The sequence below is a fragment of the Passer domesticus genome, chromosome Z (assembly GCF_036417665.1).
Source record: "Passer domesticus isolate bPasDom1 chromosome Z, bPasDom1.hap1, whole genome shotgun sequence".
NCBI lineage: Eukaryota > Metazoa > Chordata > Aves > Passeriformes > Passeridae > Passer > Passer domesticus.
In genome coordinates this window covers 51,047,559-51,064,946 of record NC_087512.1, presented here as the reverse complement: position 1 = coordinate 51,064,946, position 17,388 = coordinate 51,047,559, and the positions used below count along the sequence as shown (strand labels likewise).

The 17,388-nt window shown below is 50.6% G+C and overlaps 1 protein-coding gene and 1 long non-coding RNA gene across 2 annotated transcripts; one reads left to right on the top strand and one right to left on the bottom strand.

The window, feature by feature from the left end:
- Window positions 1–384: 384 nt before the first annotated feature.
- Window positions 385–2,088, bottom strand: LOC135290770 (uncharacterized). Its single transcript, XM_064404710.1, has 3 exons — window positions 1,909–2,088; window positions 1,771–1,838; window positions 385–1,513 (listed from the first exon to the last, which is right to left on the bottom strand). The coding sequence occupies exon 3, from the start codon at window positions 1,443–1,445 to the stop codon at window positions 411–413; it is 1,035 nt and encodes a 344-aa protein (XP_064260780.1). The 5' UTR covers window positions 1,446–1,513; window positions 1,771–1,838; window positions 1,909–2,088; the 3' UTR covers window positions 385–410.
- A 9,381-nt stretch (window positions 2,089–11,469) lies between these two features.
- LOC135290940 (uncharacterized) lies at window positions 11,470–15,739 on the top strand. Its single transcript, XR_010353769.1, has 4 exons — window positions 11,470–12,455; window positions 13,447–13,567; window positions 14,658–15,310; window positions 15,667–15,739. It is a non-coding gene; the product is annotated as an uncharacterized LOC135290940 (long non-coding RNA).
- The last annotated feature ends 1,649 nt before the right edge of the window (window positions 15,740–17,388 follow it).

The window sequence follows — 17,388 nt, the reverse complement described above, 5'->3', positions numbered from 1 at the left end:
CTGGAGGAGAAGGTTGGGATTTTTCAAAGATTGGGATGCTGCAGTTGAACACCCCATTCCAACACTGGTGCTGATCCCAAAATGGGAAGTGCTATTGAGGGACTAGAGGCCATGCACAGAGGTCCACAGTGGAGCATTTGTAAATCATTCTATGTCAAGACCAGCTGTCCCTGCTGCCCACTCTGCCTTTGGCACCTGCTGCCCTGCAGGTGTTTGGCTGCAGCAGATTTCCTGTGGGAAAAGATGCTGCCCACATGGGTCTGGGCATGCCCCTCAGGACAAGGGTGCAGCCATGGTGGAGGCACAAGGGCAAGGGAAAAGACACCAGAAGGCTGAGGAAGCAGTGCCCAGAGATTGTGTGAGGGAAACAACAGTTTATTTCATTTTTCTTAAATAATTGCAAGGGCCCTTTAGTTTTGTTGGTGGGGGGATTTCTTGCAGGTAGAGGGAGAGTCCTGGGGGTCAGGGGCTCTTCTCTTGGGGGGATGCCAAGGACCAGGGGATCCGGGCCTGCTGCTCTGGGCAGAGGGACCTGCCAACATCACCATCTCCTGCTCTGGCTCCTCCTGGGGCTCATCCTGTCCTGTGGACATGGTGACACTTGGGGGGTGGCTGTGACCCCTGGGCTGGGCAGTGTCTCCTGTGATGGCTTCCTCCTCCACGGAGACTGCAGAGCTGCTGCTGGCTTGAGTCCCCACCTGAGAGCTAGAGGAGCTGGAGCTCAGGTTGTTGGGGCTGGAGGAGCTGGAGGAGGAGCTGGAGCTGGAGGAGCTGGAAGTGCTGCTGGCTGCTGGGCTGTCATTCTCATCTGCGGCAGCGTGAGAGTGCAGCAGCCTCTGGGCCCCTGAGCTGCAGTGTCTCACAATGATGTCGATGATGTCCTGGATCAGTGGCACAGTGTGTTCCTCCAGGATGCCCTGCAAACTCTGGATCATGATTTCCTGGTCTGGCCCATACACACAGAGCACATACCGGATGCAGCTCTCTGCCAGCCACCACCGGTCCCCGAACATGGTCTCCGTCCTTTGGCGCAGCCAAGTCCGCACAGGGTCCAGAAGTTCCCGTCGCCGACGGAAAAGCTGTGCCCAGACCTCGGGCAGGACACCGCCGACAGCTCTGGCTGCTGTCTCCTGAGGAGAAGAGGGATGGGCCGGCACGGGGCCATGGGGGCTGTTCTCGTCCTGGCCAGCAGGAGCTCTCCCTGCTGAGCTCCTGGCCACTGGCAGCTGCTCAGGGGCTGTGATGACAATCTCCAGAGACTCTCCTGCATTGTCAGAAAACCCGACAGTCTCTACTGCTCTTCTGCAGAGTGGGCACACAGGATTTATCTGTGCCCACTGCAGGATGCAGCCCCGGCAGAAATGGTGGCCACAGGGCTGAGCAGAAACCACCTCATCCCAGGTGTCCTGGCAGATGGCACAGTTGCCATCGGTCTCTGTGGCCATACTTGGCCTCTGCAGCACATGGGGAGAGCTGAGGATCAGGAACTGTTCTCTGTTGCTGGTGTCAGACCCTGCAAGAGAGGGGAGGAAGGAATGGCCAGGCTGCTGGAGAAGGACACCCGCCATGGCCACCCTGGGGGGATGTTTCGCTGGGGGGATATTTTCCTGCACAGCTCACACTCTGCTGCGAGCACCCACAGTGCCTGGCTGCCCTAGCCAGGCAAGGCTAGGGAAACCCTACTGGTTGCTCTGGGACTGGCACTGGGACCTGCCAAGAACAGGCACCACCCAGCACCAGAGAAACCTGGATTGATCCTCCACAACTCACAGTCACGCTTGGTAGGAGTTCAGGCCAGAGCCTGACTGGCCCCATCTCTGCCCACGTCTGAATATAAGCTGGGAGGGACGAGATGTCACAATCTGCCTCTCGCTGATGTCACCCTCCACCAACAGACAATGTCCTCACCAGTGCATTGTTGAAGATTTTTTTCAGCTTGAGGAGTTTTTGCAAGACAATGGCCATATTCAGCCGATGCACAATCCAGCCTGCTGGTAACAATGGATAATGGACACGTTCACAGACAATGCATAATGGACATATTCAGAAAACAGGGTCAGTACATCCTTGAGAAAGATACAAGAAGTCATCAAGACTCAGCAAGTTTGTCAGAAAGCTTGAGAAAGTGAGAAAAAAGAAGCAAAGAGTGGGCCAGATGACCACAGCAAAACGCGTGAAAAATCAGATTATCCAATCAGCATTCTATTTTAGAGTGAACAGCTAGGATTAACCAATCATGTTAGAGACACATGGACAGTATAAACTTATTATAAATATAGACTTTTTGGGATAATAAATTTGGCTCCAGTAGATCATGTTGATCATGCTGTGATGTCCCATTCCTGATCCTCCATACCACAGTGCATGTTGTCAGGAGAAAGATGGAAATATTTTTTCTTGTTTTCAACTTATCTGTGTTGCTCTGCCTTGGCCACCTGCACCCTGTGTCTCATCCCCGCTGCCAAGGTTTTCTGTGAGGAGGGGAGTGGTGGGACCAGTCAGCATGGACTGCCTGTGGGTGGATGATGCCTCCTCCTGTCACTGCTGTTCCCTGGGCAATGCTGGGATTTGGAGAATCTGGGTGCTGGTGACCAGCCCTGGGTGAGAGTCTCCCATGCCTGTGGGTTGTGTCCCTGCTTCAGGGAGAAGCAGGAAGGAATTACTTGTTCCAGCCCCATCCACTCCCGCTGGCATTTACCCACAGTGCCAGGTCCCTCTCCACTTCCCAAGAGCCCATGTTTCTGGAATCCAGTGCCTTTGTGCTCCTCTCCAGCAGGAGGAAGGAACCTCAGGAAGGAGCTGGAGTTGCTGTCCCAGCAGAGTGGGGTACAAGGGCCAGAGGAACCCTGTCATGGCTCTGGACAGCCCAGGACCCATCACCACGTGGGCCATGCTGTGCCATCATCCCCTCTTGCCTCTGGCTGTTGACATCCCTGAGAGTCATCAGCCCAAGCAGTTCTTTCTTCACTTGGAACTAATTTCTCCTGGTTTGAGGCTTGGCTGGTGTGAGGCAAGGATGCTGTGTGCAACCACCACGTGGCTCTGCCTCAGGGTGCAGAGATCTCTCTTCAAACCTGTGCACAGGGAGGATGTCCACTGACATACTTTGGTGCTTCACAGTCCATGTGGAAGAAGATGAATGTTTGTTCATCAGGACTTCTTTGTGTTGTTATGGGGAGGGGTGTTTTCTCCTTGCTTGAGTAAGTACCTCTTAAAAAATGCAGTTATATTCCATTTCATTTGGAATTGGGCTTGTAACGGTGTAAATATGCAGGCAACAGCTGGAATTCCAGAGTACCAAGATATTCCCTCCTTCCTGGGGAAACTAAGCCCACAGATACTCCAGGAGATGCATTTCATGCTTTAAGAGGACTCTTGCCCAAGGTATGATTTCATCTGGAGTTCCTTGCACATCTGTGGCCCAGAATATCCCCCCATTAACTCGCTGCCATGATCACATTTCATTTCTTTTTCTCTCCTGTCCCATGTGCCCTGAAATGATGAAATGACAGAAAGGGTGAGGATGGAAGGGACCTTTAGAGATCATCTAGTCCAAGCCCCCTGCCATGGTCAGGGACACTTTCCACTAGACCAGGTTCCTCAGACCTTTATCCAACCTGACCCTGAACACTGCCAATGATGTAACATCCTCAACATTCACAGGCATCCTGTTCCTGGCTCTCACTCGAGCTGAGGGGCAGAATTCCCTCCCTTGACTTCTTGGACATCCCTGTTTAGGCACAGGTACAGAGGGGTGTCAGGGCTGCAAGCACACAGTGCCAGCTCATATCCAGTGTTTCCTTCTCAAGGATGGCCCAGTTCTTCTCCACAGGGCTGCTCTCAATCCATCCATCACCTCTGTTGTTTTGCCAAGTTCTGGAATATGCCTTTCTAAAGAGGAGGAATTTCACACACTGGGAAAAAAAGTTACAGGTCTAAGGAAAGGAGGCTGAGCCAAGTGGTGGCATTGAAATACAGGTGGGGTAGACATTCCTCCTTGATGAGAGGAATGGTTTGCAGGTTTGGGGTGCAGAATATAACATTTGGGAAGGAGAAAAGGGCACAGAAATTGAGGCTTTCAGCAGCTGCGAGGTGGCAGTGTTAGAACACGCAGCAGCTGGGGGAAGCCATCTCTCTCTCATTCAGGTTCTTGCTGTGTGGGAAGGTGCTGCGAGCTGTGGTGGCTGCACTCAGCCTTGGCTGGGAGGATGATCTGCACCAGGGGAGAGCAGAAAGCTGCCACGGTGAGCAAAACATGCTCAGAACACTGCAATGCAGAGAATGATACTGCCCCTGAAGTGCAAAAAGCTTGAAAGCATATAATTCCATGCAAATGCACTGTGGTACAAATTTTCTCTTCTAGAACATGCCCTTTTTGTATTCTGCAGATTAATTGTCTGGTTTTTTATAGAATACATGGGGATTTTTCTTGAGGTTTGTTGGAGAACTCTCAAGTTTATTTTTATTTGCATTTATACAGATTTTTTTATTACTCTTTTTTGAAATATTTAGGGAACAAATATCCAATAATTTTTTTACTCCTTTGGAATATTGTGATTAATATTCTTAGGAAAAAAAAACTTGTTGAACAAGTGTGAAAACACAGAGGGGAGAAAATAGCATAGAAGTCTTTTAAAACAGGGCATATAACAAGGACTGCAGAAATTAGTAATTCCTCCGAGGGTGAGTTCTTCAAGAACTGTCAAGATACTTCCTTAAATCAAGTGAAATGTGACCTGCAGCCATGCAAAGTACAGCCAAAGCAAATGAAAACCCTTTGGAAAAGAGGGAATTTTGCCAGTGATATCAATTGCCGGTATAATTAAGGGATACCCATCCTCCTTGCACTGCATTCCTCAGTATCTACAGTGTGCTTTCTTCCAATTTCTGTGATGTGAACAAGCAGCTGCAGTTGCTTTGCCATCAACTTAAGCTCTTAGAGAAACACCAAACACCATAAATGTTTTTTGTAGCTAAGCATGTCTTGAGTTTCCCCAATCTTCTACCAAGCAGAAAGGAACCACACAGTTACTTCTGCTGATGTTAATGAAGGGTTTCATGAAAGCAGGTGTATGAGAGCATTGCATCCTAAAACTTCCACATTCAAGAAAACACAAGTGCACTTAGAATAAAACATGAAAATAGCAAAGCATCAGAACAGGATAAAAAGAAATTACTAGATAGGAAGTGATGTAGGAAAAAAAAAAGACATTTTTGATACATCTGCATGTATTTGTAAGCTAAAACAGCAAAAAAAAAGGGAATGAAGATTTTTAAATTGCACTGTGCAGAAGAGACACACGGACACCACTGTAAACACAGCTGAGAGATTCAGCTTCGAGTTGTATTAGAGTGGAATCCATTCACTGAAGGTTTCTGGTGCAAAGATTGAGGAAAAAAGGAGAAAAGTTTAATTTCTGAAAGCCATTTAGAGTCCTGGAAGCCTTGTCTAGAGATCTATAAAGCTAAAGCCTCAGAAAACCTGAACCTACACCATCCCCAAATGGATTGATAAGGTATGGTGGGCACACCTCTGCTGTTTTCAGAGTCAATGAAACTGACAATGAATGTCTGGGAATTAGGAATGCCAGCCCAGATTTTATCTCCATTACTCTCAGAACACCTTAATGAGGCACTTCAGGAACTGAGCACTAACATTTTCACTCTGCTCTATTTACTTTGCATTTGAATACAGGCTGGTAGGAGAAGAGATCTGACTTTAATTTCTCCCCAAGTTACCTGTTGCACTTTCAGGTTAGGAGTACATGTAAAATGCAGCTAATCACTCCATCTATCCATGAATGTTCCACTGCTGAACTGACACACAGAAACATCCTTTTTCCTCTTTGTACCTTCCCAAGTGGTGTCTTAACTAGCAGGAGATTTGTGTAAATCACACAGAAAATCACCAAAACTTTTGAAATTAACACTCAATTCCATGATAAAAGCTTCTGAGAAAACGCTTGACAGGATCACTGAACAAACTGAAACTCGGAAGAGAAACATGCATTTTAGCACTGATCAAAGGGAAAGAAAAAGAAATGCTGTAAAATTTCCAAGTGGAAGATAAGGAGAAAGCCAGGAAGCACAGGAAGAGCAAGGCCCTGTCAGATGAGCTGTGGAAGGTAACTTTGTGCCCCAGCTCTGTCAGAGGACGTTCCCTGTCATTGGTGCAAGCAGCTGGAGACAGAAATACTGCTTGATTTGGGGGCCACAGTCTTGGGAAGTGCAGAAGTGGTTCAATAACGTGACATGAGGGAGTTCCCCCAGAGCAACTGGGATGCCTGAAAGAAGTGAACAGCTCACCACAGCCCGGCCCCTCGGCTGCTTTTCCTTCTGACCCTCCTGGGGAGGCTCTGACATTTCCTCTTCCCTGATGGAAGTGCAGCTGCTGCCAAGGGAAACGTCCCCATACTGACTCAGTGTTCCCTTTGCTTCCCAATGTCCCATCTGCTGTCCCTGTCCAGGAGAGCTGCTCTGCCCAGGAGCAAGAGACCGAGGGAGAGCCTGGGAACATGGGGGGCTGCAATCCCTCCTGATCTAGTTCTGTTTGTGGATGGGTACAATTAGACTTGGATAGTTACAAGTGTAGGGATATTTACATACATTGACTGATATTTGTGTAGACATCTGTCTATGTGTATTGTTATATTGATGCATGTAAGTTGATCTGTTTACATCTGTAGTTATATTTACATACTTGTACAGTTGTGTAGCTGTGTAGTTTTATTGCTGGGGTTGTATGGATTTTTTTATTGGTCCACTGATATTTGTATATTTATAGATAGGTTTGATATGTGTATATTATATATGTCATATATGTAATGAAATATGTAATACATATCTGCATCTATATATTCTTATGGATATATATGTATTTACTTCTACTTAAATATATATGGAGTTGCATAGTTCTAAAATTGTATTTATTTAGTTCTGGATCTGAAATTCTTTAGAGAGGGATATTGATGTTTCTGTATTTGTATATGGGTTGTACAATTGTAGTAATAGGTAAAAAATTTAATTGTTATACTTCAATTCATATTTGTGTACAGTGAGTTGTACAGAGTTGCAATAAAATATTTTTTTTAACTGAAGTTGGTATTTGTATATATTTACAAAGCACAATTCTCGCAAAAAATTACATTTTAAACTTAAATTGATATTTGCATGTTTATACATTGGCAGCACAAGTGTAGCAATTTAAAACAAATTTCATTTTTAAACTTAAGGTTTTTTGCATATTTGTACATTACTAGTGCAGGTGTAACTATTTGCAAGACATGCAGTGTTTCTATTGAAAGAAGTGTAGATTTGTGCTGCCCAAAGCCATGAGCAGATGGAAATGCTGCAGGATTGGGCCATGGCCAGCACATGCCCCACCTGCACTCAGGCTGGGCACGGGCAGCGCAGGTTTGGGATGGCAGCAGAGCCACACGTTGGCTCAGCACTGGCTGCCAAGGCCTGCTGAGAAAACTCCGGGACTCCACTGAGAGAAGAACTCCAAGCAGGAGCCACCTGGAGAGGACAAATCCACCCCCCATCCCACGGGCAGCTCTTTAGGAAGAGCTCCAAGTGTCCCCCTGAAGCTCATCCCAGAGCCCAGAAGCCAACAGGGATCCTGAGCCAGCTCCGCTGCCTTTGGCAGCACTTGGGCAAATGAGCTGCAGCAAGGGGGAGGCAGCAGTGACTGTGACTGCTGCAGGCTGGGGATGAAGGAAGGGCCACGGACACAAGTGCTGAGATGCTCCAAAATCCAGAAGGAGGCTGGAGAACTGGGAAGGAACAAGTTCTGAAGGCACTGAAACGATGGAAACCCCTTGTGTGAAGTTCCCTGAAGGAACTCCCAAGGACACGGATGCTATAATAAGTAGTACCAGAAGACACAAATGCAGTAACACCAGGAGATGGTCTGTATGACCCACAGGCAATGGCTTAGAAAAAGACCAAGTCTATATTTTATATCTTCTGTTTATTATAGTATCTATATTAAAATATATAATATGTAGTATATAGATGATGAATTACATTTATCATAAATTCATATGTGTTGTGTGATACATTTTGATATGTTTTGATAAATATTTTTATTTCATATAGTTTTGATATATTCCTCCAGCCTGGAGAGTGAAGATGTACAGCAGTCCAAAACCTTCTGCCCACACAGCAGTCAGCCCCGGCTGTGTGCATGCACACCCACCCACTGTCCTTGCTCTCCTCAGCACCTCAGGGCTGCTGTTTGCACAGAACTGGGATGAATTTAACTCGACAGAGCCACAAGTGGGCTGTCCAGCTTGTCATGAACACTCATGTGGCAAGGAACAACACAGAGCTCTTAAATCACATTATCACATGTCCTTTCATTCCTGCTGGGCACTGAGGAACTCTCAAAAGCACCAAAGACACAGAGAAGAGGTGAAAAAACTGGTATCATGCTACTGCTGGTATCCTCATGGAGGAAAATCTGTTGGGTTTCTTAAGGTTGTAGTTTTCCAAAAACTAGGAAAAAATCCTACTGCTCAGCACCAGTAGCTCAATTGTGAATGATTTTCTTGACTTGGCAAAGCTAGGATGTCAACAGTGGACTCCGTCCTTGGTTCAAATCACCTGCCCTCACCTGCAGACAAAAGCACCACCACCAGCAGAAGCTACATCACTCAATTTTCTCAAAAAGCTGGGTAACATTTTTGAGAAGAAAGAAAAACATGTCAGACTCTGTGGATTCATGACAGGACTCTGTGAAACAGTTGCAAAGCAAAGGGCAGCAGCTTCTCTCTGGGACACTCCTTGTGCTCCAGGGCAGCCGGGCTGTCCCAGCTGCCCAGGACCCGGCGCTGCGTGGGCTCTGCAGAGCTGCACAGCGGGGAGGCAGCTTCGGGCACCTCAGCCCCTGGCCAGGAGTGGCTTCTTGCTCTGGAGGGCTCCCTGGGGGCAAATGCAGGCTGCTGGCCTTCTGCTCTTGGCCCTAGCCTGGCCTTGCAGGGCTAATCCTGTTCCCTGTGTCACAAAAGTTCCCAGACTGAAATTTGTGCTCCAACATGACAGCCCCAAAGTCTGTGGCGTGTCAGGAAGCTCAGGAATGAACCTGCAGGGCTTGGAAAAGCTGTGCGTCCCCCAGAGCACAAGCAGTTCTCCAACAAGACTTCAAGGCTGAGGGACAAAGCTTCCCCCTTCAGCTCTCCACAGCAGCTCTAGGGAGTCTCTCTCCATTGTGAAATCTCCTTTGTCAGTCTACAGTGACAAGAGCTGGCTGCAGGAGGCATTTGCATTGGAACTCTCCCCAGATGGGGGGAAGAAGAGGGGATTCCTGAGGAAAGAAAAAGGCAACACTGTTTGGGAAAACACCAGCATGAGTTCACTACAACTCCAGGCCAGAAATCCCTTGAATAAAGCAGCATCCATCCATGGGGCAGCACTTTAGCTTTGAAATCAATCTGACAAACCTGCTGCCCCTTCCTGCTGCTGTAGCTGACTCTAAAGCACGAGAAATGTGCCAACTCTGCCAAAGACAGGCAGACATGGTGAGATAAAAAGAGCCAGTCTGCTGAAAAGGAGACCAAATGAATGTTTTCTAATGCCCCCTTCTCATCCTTTCCCCAGCCAAGCCAGAGCAATGTCCTTCCTCTCTGTCACCGATGGTGACCCAGGCACGGGATGCACAGTGGGGACAGAGCCCGCAACTGCTCCCAGTGCCTTCGCCACGGGCTTCCATTGCCCTGAAATGCCGTGCCGGGCGCTGCCCTTCCGTGCCGTGCCGTGCCGTGCGGAGCCCGGCCAGCGCCGGGAGCCGCCCCGCCCGCGCTGTGCCCGCGGCCCCGGCTCTGCCGCGCTCGTCCCCGCCAAGTCCGGCCCGCGCCGGGGCCGCGCTGGGCGCGAGCGCAGCGCCCCCCTCCGGCCGCGCGCCGCCGGCGCAGCCGCGGCCGTTGCGCCGCGGGCGTTGCGGCCACAGGCGGCGATCGGAGCCATGGCGGAGCTGCCGCTGCCCGCCGGGCTCAGCGCCAGCGCCTTCCCCGCCAAGCTGTGGCGCCTGGTGAACAGCCCCCGCGTCCGCTCCGTGCGCTGGGACAGCCGCGCCCAGGGGCTGCTCGTCGACCGCTCGCTCTTCGAGCGGGAGCTGCTCAGCCCGGGCGACGCCCACGGGGGCGGCGAGGGGGTGGGGCCGACGCCGGACTCCTTCCAAGCCACGCACTTCGGTAGTTTCGTGCGGCAGCTCAACCTCTACGGCTTCCACAAGGTGCCGAGCCGGGTTGGCTCATCTGAGCCCGGCGATGCCGGGGGCTGGCTCCACTTCAGGAACCCCAACTTTCGCCGCGACCGCCCCGACCTCCTGCTCCATATCAAGCGCCTGACCAGGGCCAACAGGCAGCGGCTGGCAGCGGGGCTGGAGGTGCGCAGCCGCCAGCCCAGCCGCTTCCAGCAGCTCCGCACGGAGCGGCCGCTGGCGTCCTTCCCTGCCGGGCAGCCGCCCAGAGCCGGTGAGAAAGAGTGGGAGCTGTGGGCGCGGAGGCTGGCGTGGGCTGTGGCCGTGGGCCCTGCCCGTGCTGGGGCTGCTCAGCGCAGCTGTCCCGGCTGGCACAGGGGCTGTCCTTGGGCAAGGCAGCTGTGCCGGCAGGGCCCGGGAGCTGTGCCGGCTCTGCCGGGCTGCCGGGGCTGCGGGACGGTCCCGCCGCGGCTGCGCTCACCACAGCCCGGCCCGCTCGGCTGCAGCTGGCCCAGCCGTGCGCCGTGGCTGGCGCTGCTCCTTGCCTGGCCCAGAGCCCTGTCCCAGTCAAGCGCAGCTGGAGGGAGCCTCCTGTCCCTGTAGAGCAGAGGAGAAAGCACCGGGCAGTTGGGTTTCTGGCAGTTGCCTTCTGCCAAGGAGCAGCAGTGGGACAGTTTTCCCAGACAGTTGAACGAATAGGGCAGAGCTAATTAGACAAGGAATTGTTAGTTGAATAGCCCCAGAACATGTGGGGATTTTTTTCTTTCTCACCCTGTTTGGGAGGATGGGAGCTTTTGTCTTTCCTGATAGAAGTACAGTTGCTGCCAAAGGAAACACACCCAAAGACCAATAGTGACACGGCCTTCTCTTTGCTTCCTTTCTTCTTCCCTCACTGCTACACAGTGCTCTCATACCAGGACCTCACTGCTGCCTCACCTGAGGGTTTACAGCTGCCTCCAGGCCCTTCCAGGCTAAGCGCAGGTGCTCAGGAGTCTGACCTTTTCCTGACATCTCCCAAGAAAGTCTTTGCCTCATCTGGATTTCTTGGGGTTTCATCAGAGGAACCAGGCACCAGCAAATTTCATCTCAAGCGTGAGCTCATCATTCCGCTGGTTCCCATAGACTGCAGATGCCGCCCTGAGCTCACGGTTTCTCTGCGTCCCATAGACCATCACAGCCCTTCCATGGCCTCTCCAGAGGGAAGCAGCTGCACATCTTCAGAGCAGTATTTGCCAGCCTGCAGTTCATCAGGGGAAGAGTTTCTACCCTTGCTTTCCAAGCAGGTCCTGGTTAGTGACCCTTTAAAGAGTTTTCCTGCAGTGCTCTATCATGGGTAGATCTCAAGCGAGAATCGGGTAGAAAGTGTCAAGTCGCCTAGGAAGAGGGATCTTGAAAACAGAAGGATTTTCTGCCAGCTTTTCCTGTCCTTGCTGCAGATTTGGAGGGTGTTCTGGGCATTTTCCAGACAGCCCTTCTGTAGGGGTACAAGGGCAAGGCAAAAGATATTGCCTAACAAGTCATCAGTGTTAGGTGCACTCCCCTCTTTCTTTGAATGAAGCCAGACTAGGATGGTGAGAGGATATTGCAGAGGTTTAAGACTGTCTGCCCTGAAAATCAAGGCAAACCACTGAAATGAGCTCTGCCTGCCCTAGAAGAGTTGGAGCTGCAGAATACAGCCTCACCCACAAGGCTGGTTTTAGAAAAAACTCACAGTTTAATTTCAGCATGTGTGTCTGAAGATCTGGGCTCTTCCTGGGTGAATCCACTTTCTGTGGTCTTTTGTGATGAGAAACCAAATGTAGCCAAATCCCAAAGCTGCTGGGAAGATGCAAAAGGCTGTGATTATAAAATGTGTGTGTGTGTCTATATCCCTTTTACAATCCATGCTTTAATCTGTGTACATGTGAATTAGGATAAATATTTTTTAAGAGGAGAACTCACTCCCCCACTCCCCTGGCAAGTCTGAATACATTTCTGGAACTGAGGTTGCTCTGTGCTTCCTGTGATGTTTGATCCAAGGCAGCACTAGAGCTCTGTGTCCCAAAGCCACATTGTGGAGCCTGACCAATGTGTTTGGATTCTTGCAGCCACCCCAGGCACTTCAGGCCCCAGCGCTCCAGCTGGCAGTGCTGGTTTTGCACCATGGACAGCCCCCAGCTGGCTGTGGAATACTCCTGGGGAAGAGGAATTGCCACCACCAGATCTGGACATGGTGCTTGAGACGCTGGAGGAGATGTTTTCTCCCTCTGCTCAGGTAACTGCATTGGACAGGGAAGAAAAGGGCTGGGAGCTGAGAGCTTGTGAATGTTGTTGCATGGCTGAGAAGCAAAGGCTTCTTGAGTTCAGCTCAGTGAATGGACAGGAAAAGATTTGCTTGGTGAAACAAGACTTCCTAAAGAAGAGGGAATGAAAAAGTCTCCCCCTGAATAAGGATGAAGAGGTGTGAGCCTGTGTTGGTCAGGTTTGGGTGCCTGTTTTCCTGGGAAGAATCCCTCGTGCAGGGGTGTTTGTGGTGAGGAAGTGGAAGCTTTGTAGGTTCTAAGGGGCTTTGTTTGGTGGGAAAGAAGAGAAGAGTGTTTGGAGAATTGCCAAGTGTCCCGTGCAGGGAGGGACATGCCAGAGGTGCCTGTTCCAGCAGCAGATGTGGGCTGTGCCTCTTTTGGGTGGGAAGGCCAAGGCAAAGCAGGGCTGGGCTGCAGCTGCTGCTGCTGCTGTGTGAGCCCTGCCGGGCGTGTGGGCGCTCCCAGAGCCGTGTGTGGGGCTGGGCTGGAGCTGCAGCTTTCTTGTCCTCTGGGTAACCTGGTGCCTGCAGCCCAGTCTCCATCTGGGAAATCCTCAGCTGGGCAAACTGGCCAGTCTTGCTGTCCATGTTGCAGAGCTCAGTCACCTTGCTCTTGGGCAGCTCTGTGGGAAGAGATGTGTGTTCCCATGCAGTCCCTGCCAAGCTGCAGCCTGGATGAGACTGCTTTGCTCAGGGTTGTGGAGGAGGAGCAAATCTCTGTGCCAGGACTCCTTCCTTAGCAGCCATTCTATGTGTTCAGTGTCACCCCCACGTTCAACACTGTCAGCTTTGACAGCTTTTGGACTGTGTTTGAGAAGTGAAATTGTTTTGACTCTTGAAGGGCTTTGGGGCCCAGAGTTCTTGTTAGGAACAAGGGATTAAGAGTGTGAGGCATGGAGTTGTTGGACCAGGTGTTTGGTGTAACTGGTGAGAAGGGTTTCTTCCTTTCTGTTTCTCTTTCAAGGGGAATATTAATGTTGCCCCAGAGTCTTCAGGAGGGCAGCCTGTGGACAGAGCTGAAGCAGAAGGAGCTTTGCCTGGCACCAGGAGGTGCGGGAACAATTCCCAGGAGCCCGAAGAGCTTGGTAAGGACAGAGTCCCCCTTGGTTTAGAGAGGTGTGAGATGGCTGCTGCGAGCCTGCCTCTGGCAGCAAGGGAGATGAGCAGAGTTGAGCTCCTGTCTGCAGGGCTGGTGCTTCCTGGTGCCTTTAGTTCAAATCCTGCACTGGCACAATCTCCCCGAGCCCTGCCCTCCACGCTTCTCCAGAGGCTCTGACACTGAGTCCTCTGCTGTGGCAAGGGAGGAGGGAATAAAGCTGACCTTGTGGAGTTGTGTCACCAACTCGGGTGTCCCAGTTTTGTGCTGATGTCCGTGGATAAATTTGCTGTAGGGTGTCAGTGCTCTGGAGGCAACACTGAGTGACTCTTGAAGGGAGAGAAAAAAACCACAAGAAAAGGTCAGTGTAGAAGTCTGAGCTGTTTGTCTCCAAGCATTAAATCAATGTTGTACCAGTCTGCTGGTAGGTGTAGTGAGATACATTAAAAATACAAGCAGCAGAAGCTCTGAGGCCAAGCAAATCATCAGTCACAAATCCAGTAGCTCAAGGAAAACCTGAAATTACCCCAAATTAGTGAGAACTAAAGGAGAGATAGAGCACTTTGGATCTGCATGCTTGAGCAAAGCTGGTGCAGCCTGCAGGCCTGCTAGGAAGTTCTTTCCCTCCCAGCTGTTCATCCCAGAGCTGGTGGTTGTTTTGGAGGAGCTGTTGCTCACTGCAGAGGGCAGGTTGCAGACGGCAGGGAACGGTGCTGATTCATAGCTCAGCTTCCAGCAGCCCTGAGCTTCAGCCATTTCAGTGGGGACTGAGGTCTCTCTGTCAGCACAGAGAAAGAACAAGGCTGGGCTTCTTTGTGGCAGCTGGGGCTGCCTGTGTTTCCAGCTCTCATGGGTGCCCTTTGCACTGCAAGGGTTTTGACTTAATTGGGATTCTTCAAAACTTCAGAAATTTTCAATGCTTGGATGGATTCTGACTCTTTAAAGAGCAGGCTTCAAATTGCCAAGTGAGACTCTGCCTTTCAGGCCATCTTTTACAGTCTTTGACACAAGGACAGTGACTTCCAAGAGGAAAGATGCACAGAGGCCAATATTGACCCAGTGTTCCCTTTGCTTCTCAGATTTCCACCTAATCTACCTCGCCAGGAGGGCTGCCCTGCGTGAGAAAAAGGATCGGAGGGAGAGCCTGTGACCATCGGGCAGGTGGAATCCCTCCATTTATACATAGATTTATAGATTTCCATAGTTCTATTTATATATCCTTGTAGTTACATTTATTGATTTATACAATCCTATTTATATATCCACATAGTTATATTTGTAGGTTTATAGAGAACATATATATATATATATATATACATCTATACAGTTAAATCTATATATAGTTTTTGATGTGATAGAATTATATTTATGTGCATGTAGTTACATTTATAGATTTTAAAATTTACATTTATATACATAGAGAGTAATAATATATTTTTAATATTTTTATATTTATAAATCTGCATCGATATGTAGTTAGAGTTATATGGATTTTTAGATGGATAGATTGATGTTAGTGTAGGTCTAGGCAGTATTTTTACCTCTTTCCCCCTCGGCTGCCTTTTTCACCTCTGGCTTTTCCCCCTGTGCCCCCTGTGTCCCCTCTCCCTGGGCTGGGTCCGAGCTGGCGGCCGGGCCGCGCACAGCAGCAGTTCCAGCCCCGGATGTCCCTGGAGCGCTGGGAGCTGCCGGTGGCCCCAGGCACTGTCCCCTGAGGAGCTGCTGAAGGACGGTGAGACTGAGGGGGCTGAGGGGGCTGAGGGGGCGGTGGCGCTGAAGGGACGGTGACCCTGAGCTGCTGCTGGGGCTGAGGGCTGTGGGGCAGCCCAGGGCCATGGTGGCACTGAGGTGACAGGCAAGTGGCACAGGCTGAGGGGGTGGCGGGTCTAAGGGGACGGGATGGGTCAGAAGGGACTGAGGGAGGTGAGAGGACTGTGAGGGGCTGGAGAAGCTGAAGGGGGCTGGGGGTTTGGCGAGAGCATGGCGGGGCTGAGGGGATGGAGGGGCCAGCAGGGAGCACAGAGGGCTCCGGGACTGCAGCTCTGCCAGGCCTTGGAACCAATTCCAGAACCTCCACTTTTGCCACAGCTGCAATGAAGACCTCGAGGACCGCCGGAGACTGCCGGGAGCCAGCAGGGAGAAGCCGAGGGCCAGCAGCAGGAGCAGGGAGCGGGGCCCTGCTGCTGCCGGCCTGGAGAGAGCCCGGGTGAGGCCCCAGGGCCGGGGAGGCAGGGTGGGGCTGAGGCTGGCGTGGGCTGTGGCCGTGGGCCCTGCCCGTGCTGGGGCTGCTCAGCGCAGCTGCCCCGGCTGGCACAGGGGCTGTCCTTGGGCAAGGCAGCTGTGCCGGCAGGGCCCGGGCGCTGTGCCGGCTCTGCCGGGCTGCCGGGGCTGCGGGACGGTCCCGCCGCGGCTGCGCTCACCACAGCCCGGCCCGCTCGGCTGCTTTCTCTTTCTGACCCTCCTGGGGAGGCTCTGACATTTCCTCTTCCCTGATGGAAGTGCAGCTGCTGCCAAGGGAAACGTGCCCCTACTGACTGAGTGTTCCCTTTGCTTCCCAGATGTCCTATCTGCTGTCCCTGTGCAGGAGAGCTGCTCTGCCCGGGAGGAAGAGGCCGCAGGAGAGGCTTTGAAGATGGGGCAGCTGGGGTCCCTTTTCTTTCTGTAATATATCTATTCATATATATAGTGTATTTTATGTAATATTTAATTTCTGTTTACATATGTAGATTGTTATATAGGTATTTATATATATAACAATATATATTTTTTATATATATAAATATTTCTGTGTGTGTGTGTTTAGTACTATTTAAACATGTATGGAGTCATATAGTTGTACAGTTGTATCGATAAGGTTCTTGGTACAAGGTTCCTTGGGGAGGGAATGCAGCGGCGACAGCTAGCCTCTAAGACTCTGACTCCCCGGCACGCTCCGGCCGCGCCGCCGGCAGCACTGAGGGGGGAAGGGCACTCTCCCCCTGGGAGACTTCCTAGGGAGAGTGCTTAAGGCTGAATGCCTTCAGAAGGGCGAGAACCCCCAGAGCCGTTGGAAGAGGAGCTGGGCTGCGACCCACAGGAGAAAGACCGGACCGCGCCGACAGGGAAAACGGGAGGGTTTATTGAAAGTGCGTCGGGCGCGGACAAAAATGCTTGCCCGGCAGGGCCTTATAAACAGAATACAATGACCAATCTAAATTTTTGAGAGGAGGGAATAACGCGTAACAAACATCTCGGATCTCCAGTGGGAATAAACTGAGGGTTGAACCCTGACCTCTGGTCCAATCACTCAGTGTCCAAGACAGAAGGTTCTGGATGGAAGGGTATGGACACTGAATAACAGACAGGCAGCCAGGGAGGGATTAGGAGAGATAACTCGTAACTGACGGGACAATCAAGGAGAGGGAGAGAGAGAGAGCCCGGGCAAAACCATAAACAGAAATGGGGGGTACAGGAATAAACCAACTTAAAACTAATGCACCCCTACAAGGGAATGCATATTTTTGTATTTCTATATGGGCTGTACACTTGTAGTAATATGTAATAAATTAGGTTGTTAAAGTCCTAATTGATCTTTGTATCTAGTGAGTTGTAGAGGCTGGCAATAAATTAGGTTTTGTTAACTGAAGTTGGTATTTTTATATTTTTACATAGACTGGTTGTAGTAATCTAATAAATTCTTGTTCTTAATCCAAATGGAGATTTGTGTAGTTCTGTATTGTCAGCACGGGTGCAGCAATTTGAAATAAATGATGTTTTTCAATGGAAATTGATTCTCGTGAGTTGTAGCCGCAGCTCTCTTCACAGAGAGCA

Excerpts from the sequence above, each read along its gene's own strand:
- LOC135290770 (XM_064404710.1), bottom strand. The coding sequence starts at position 1,445 with ATGGCCACAGAGACCGATGGCAACTGTGCCATCTGCCAGGACACCTGG.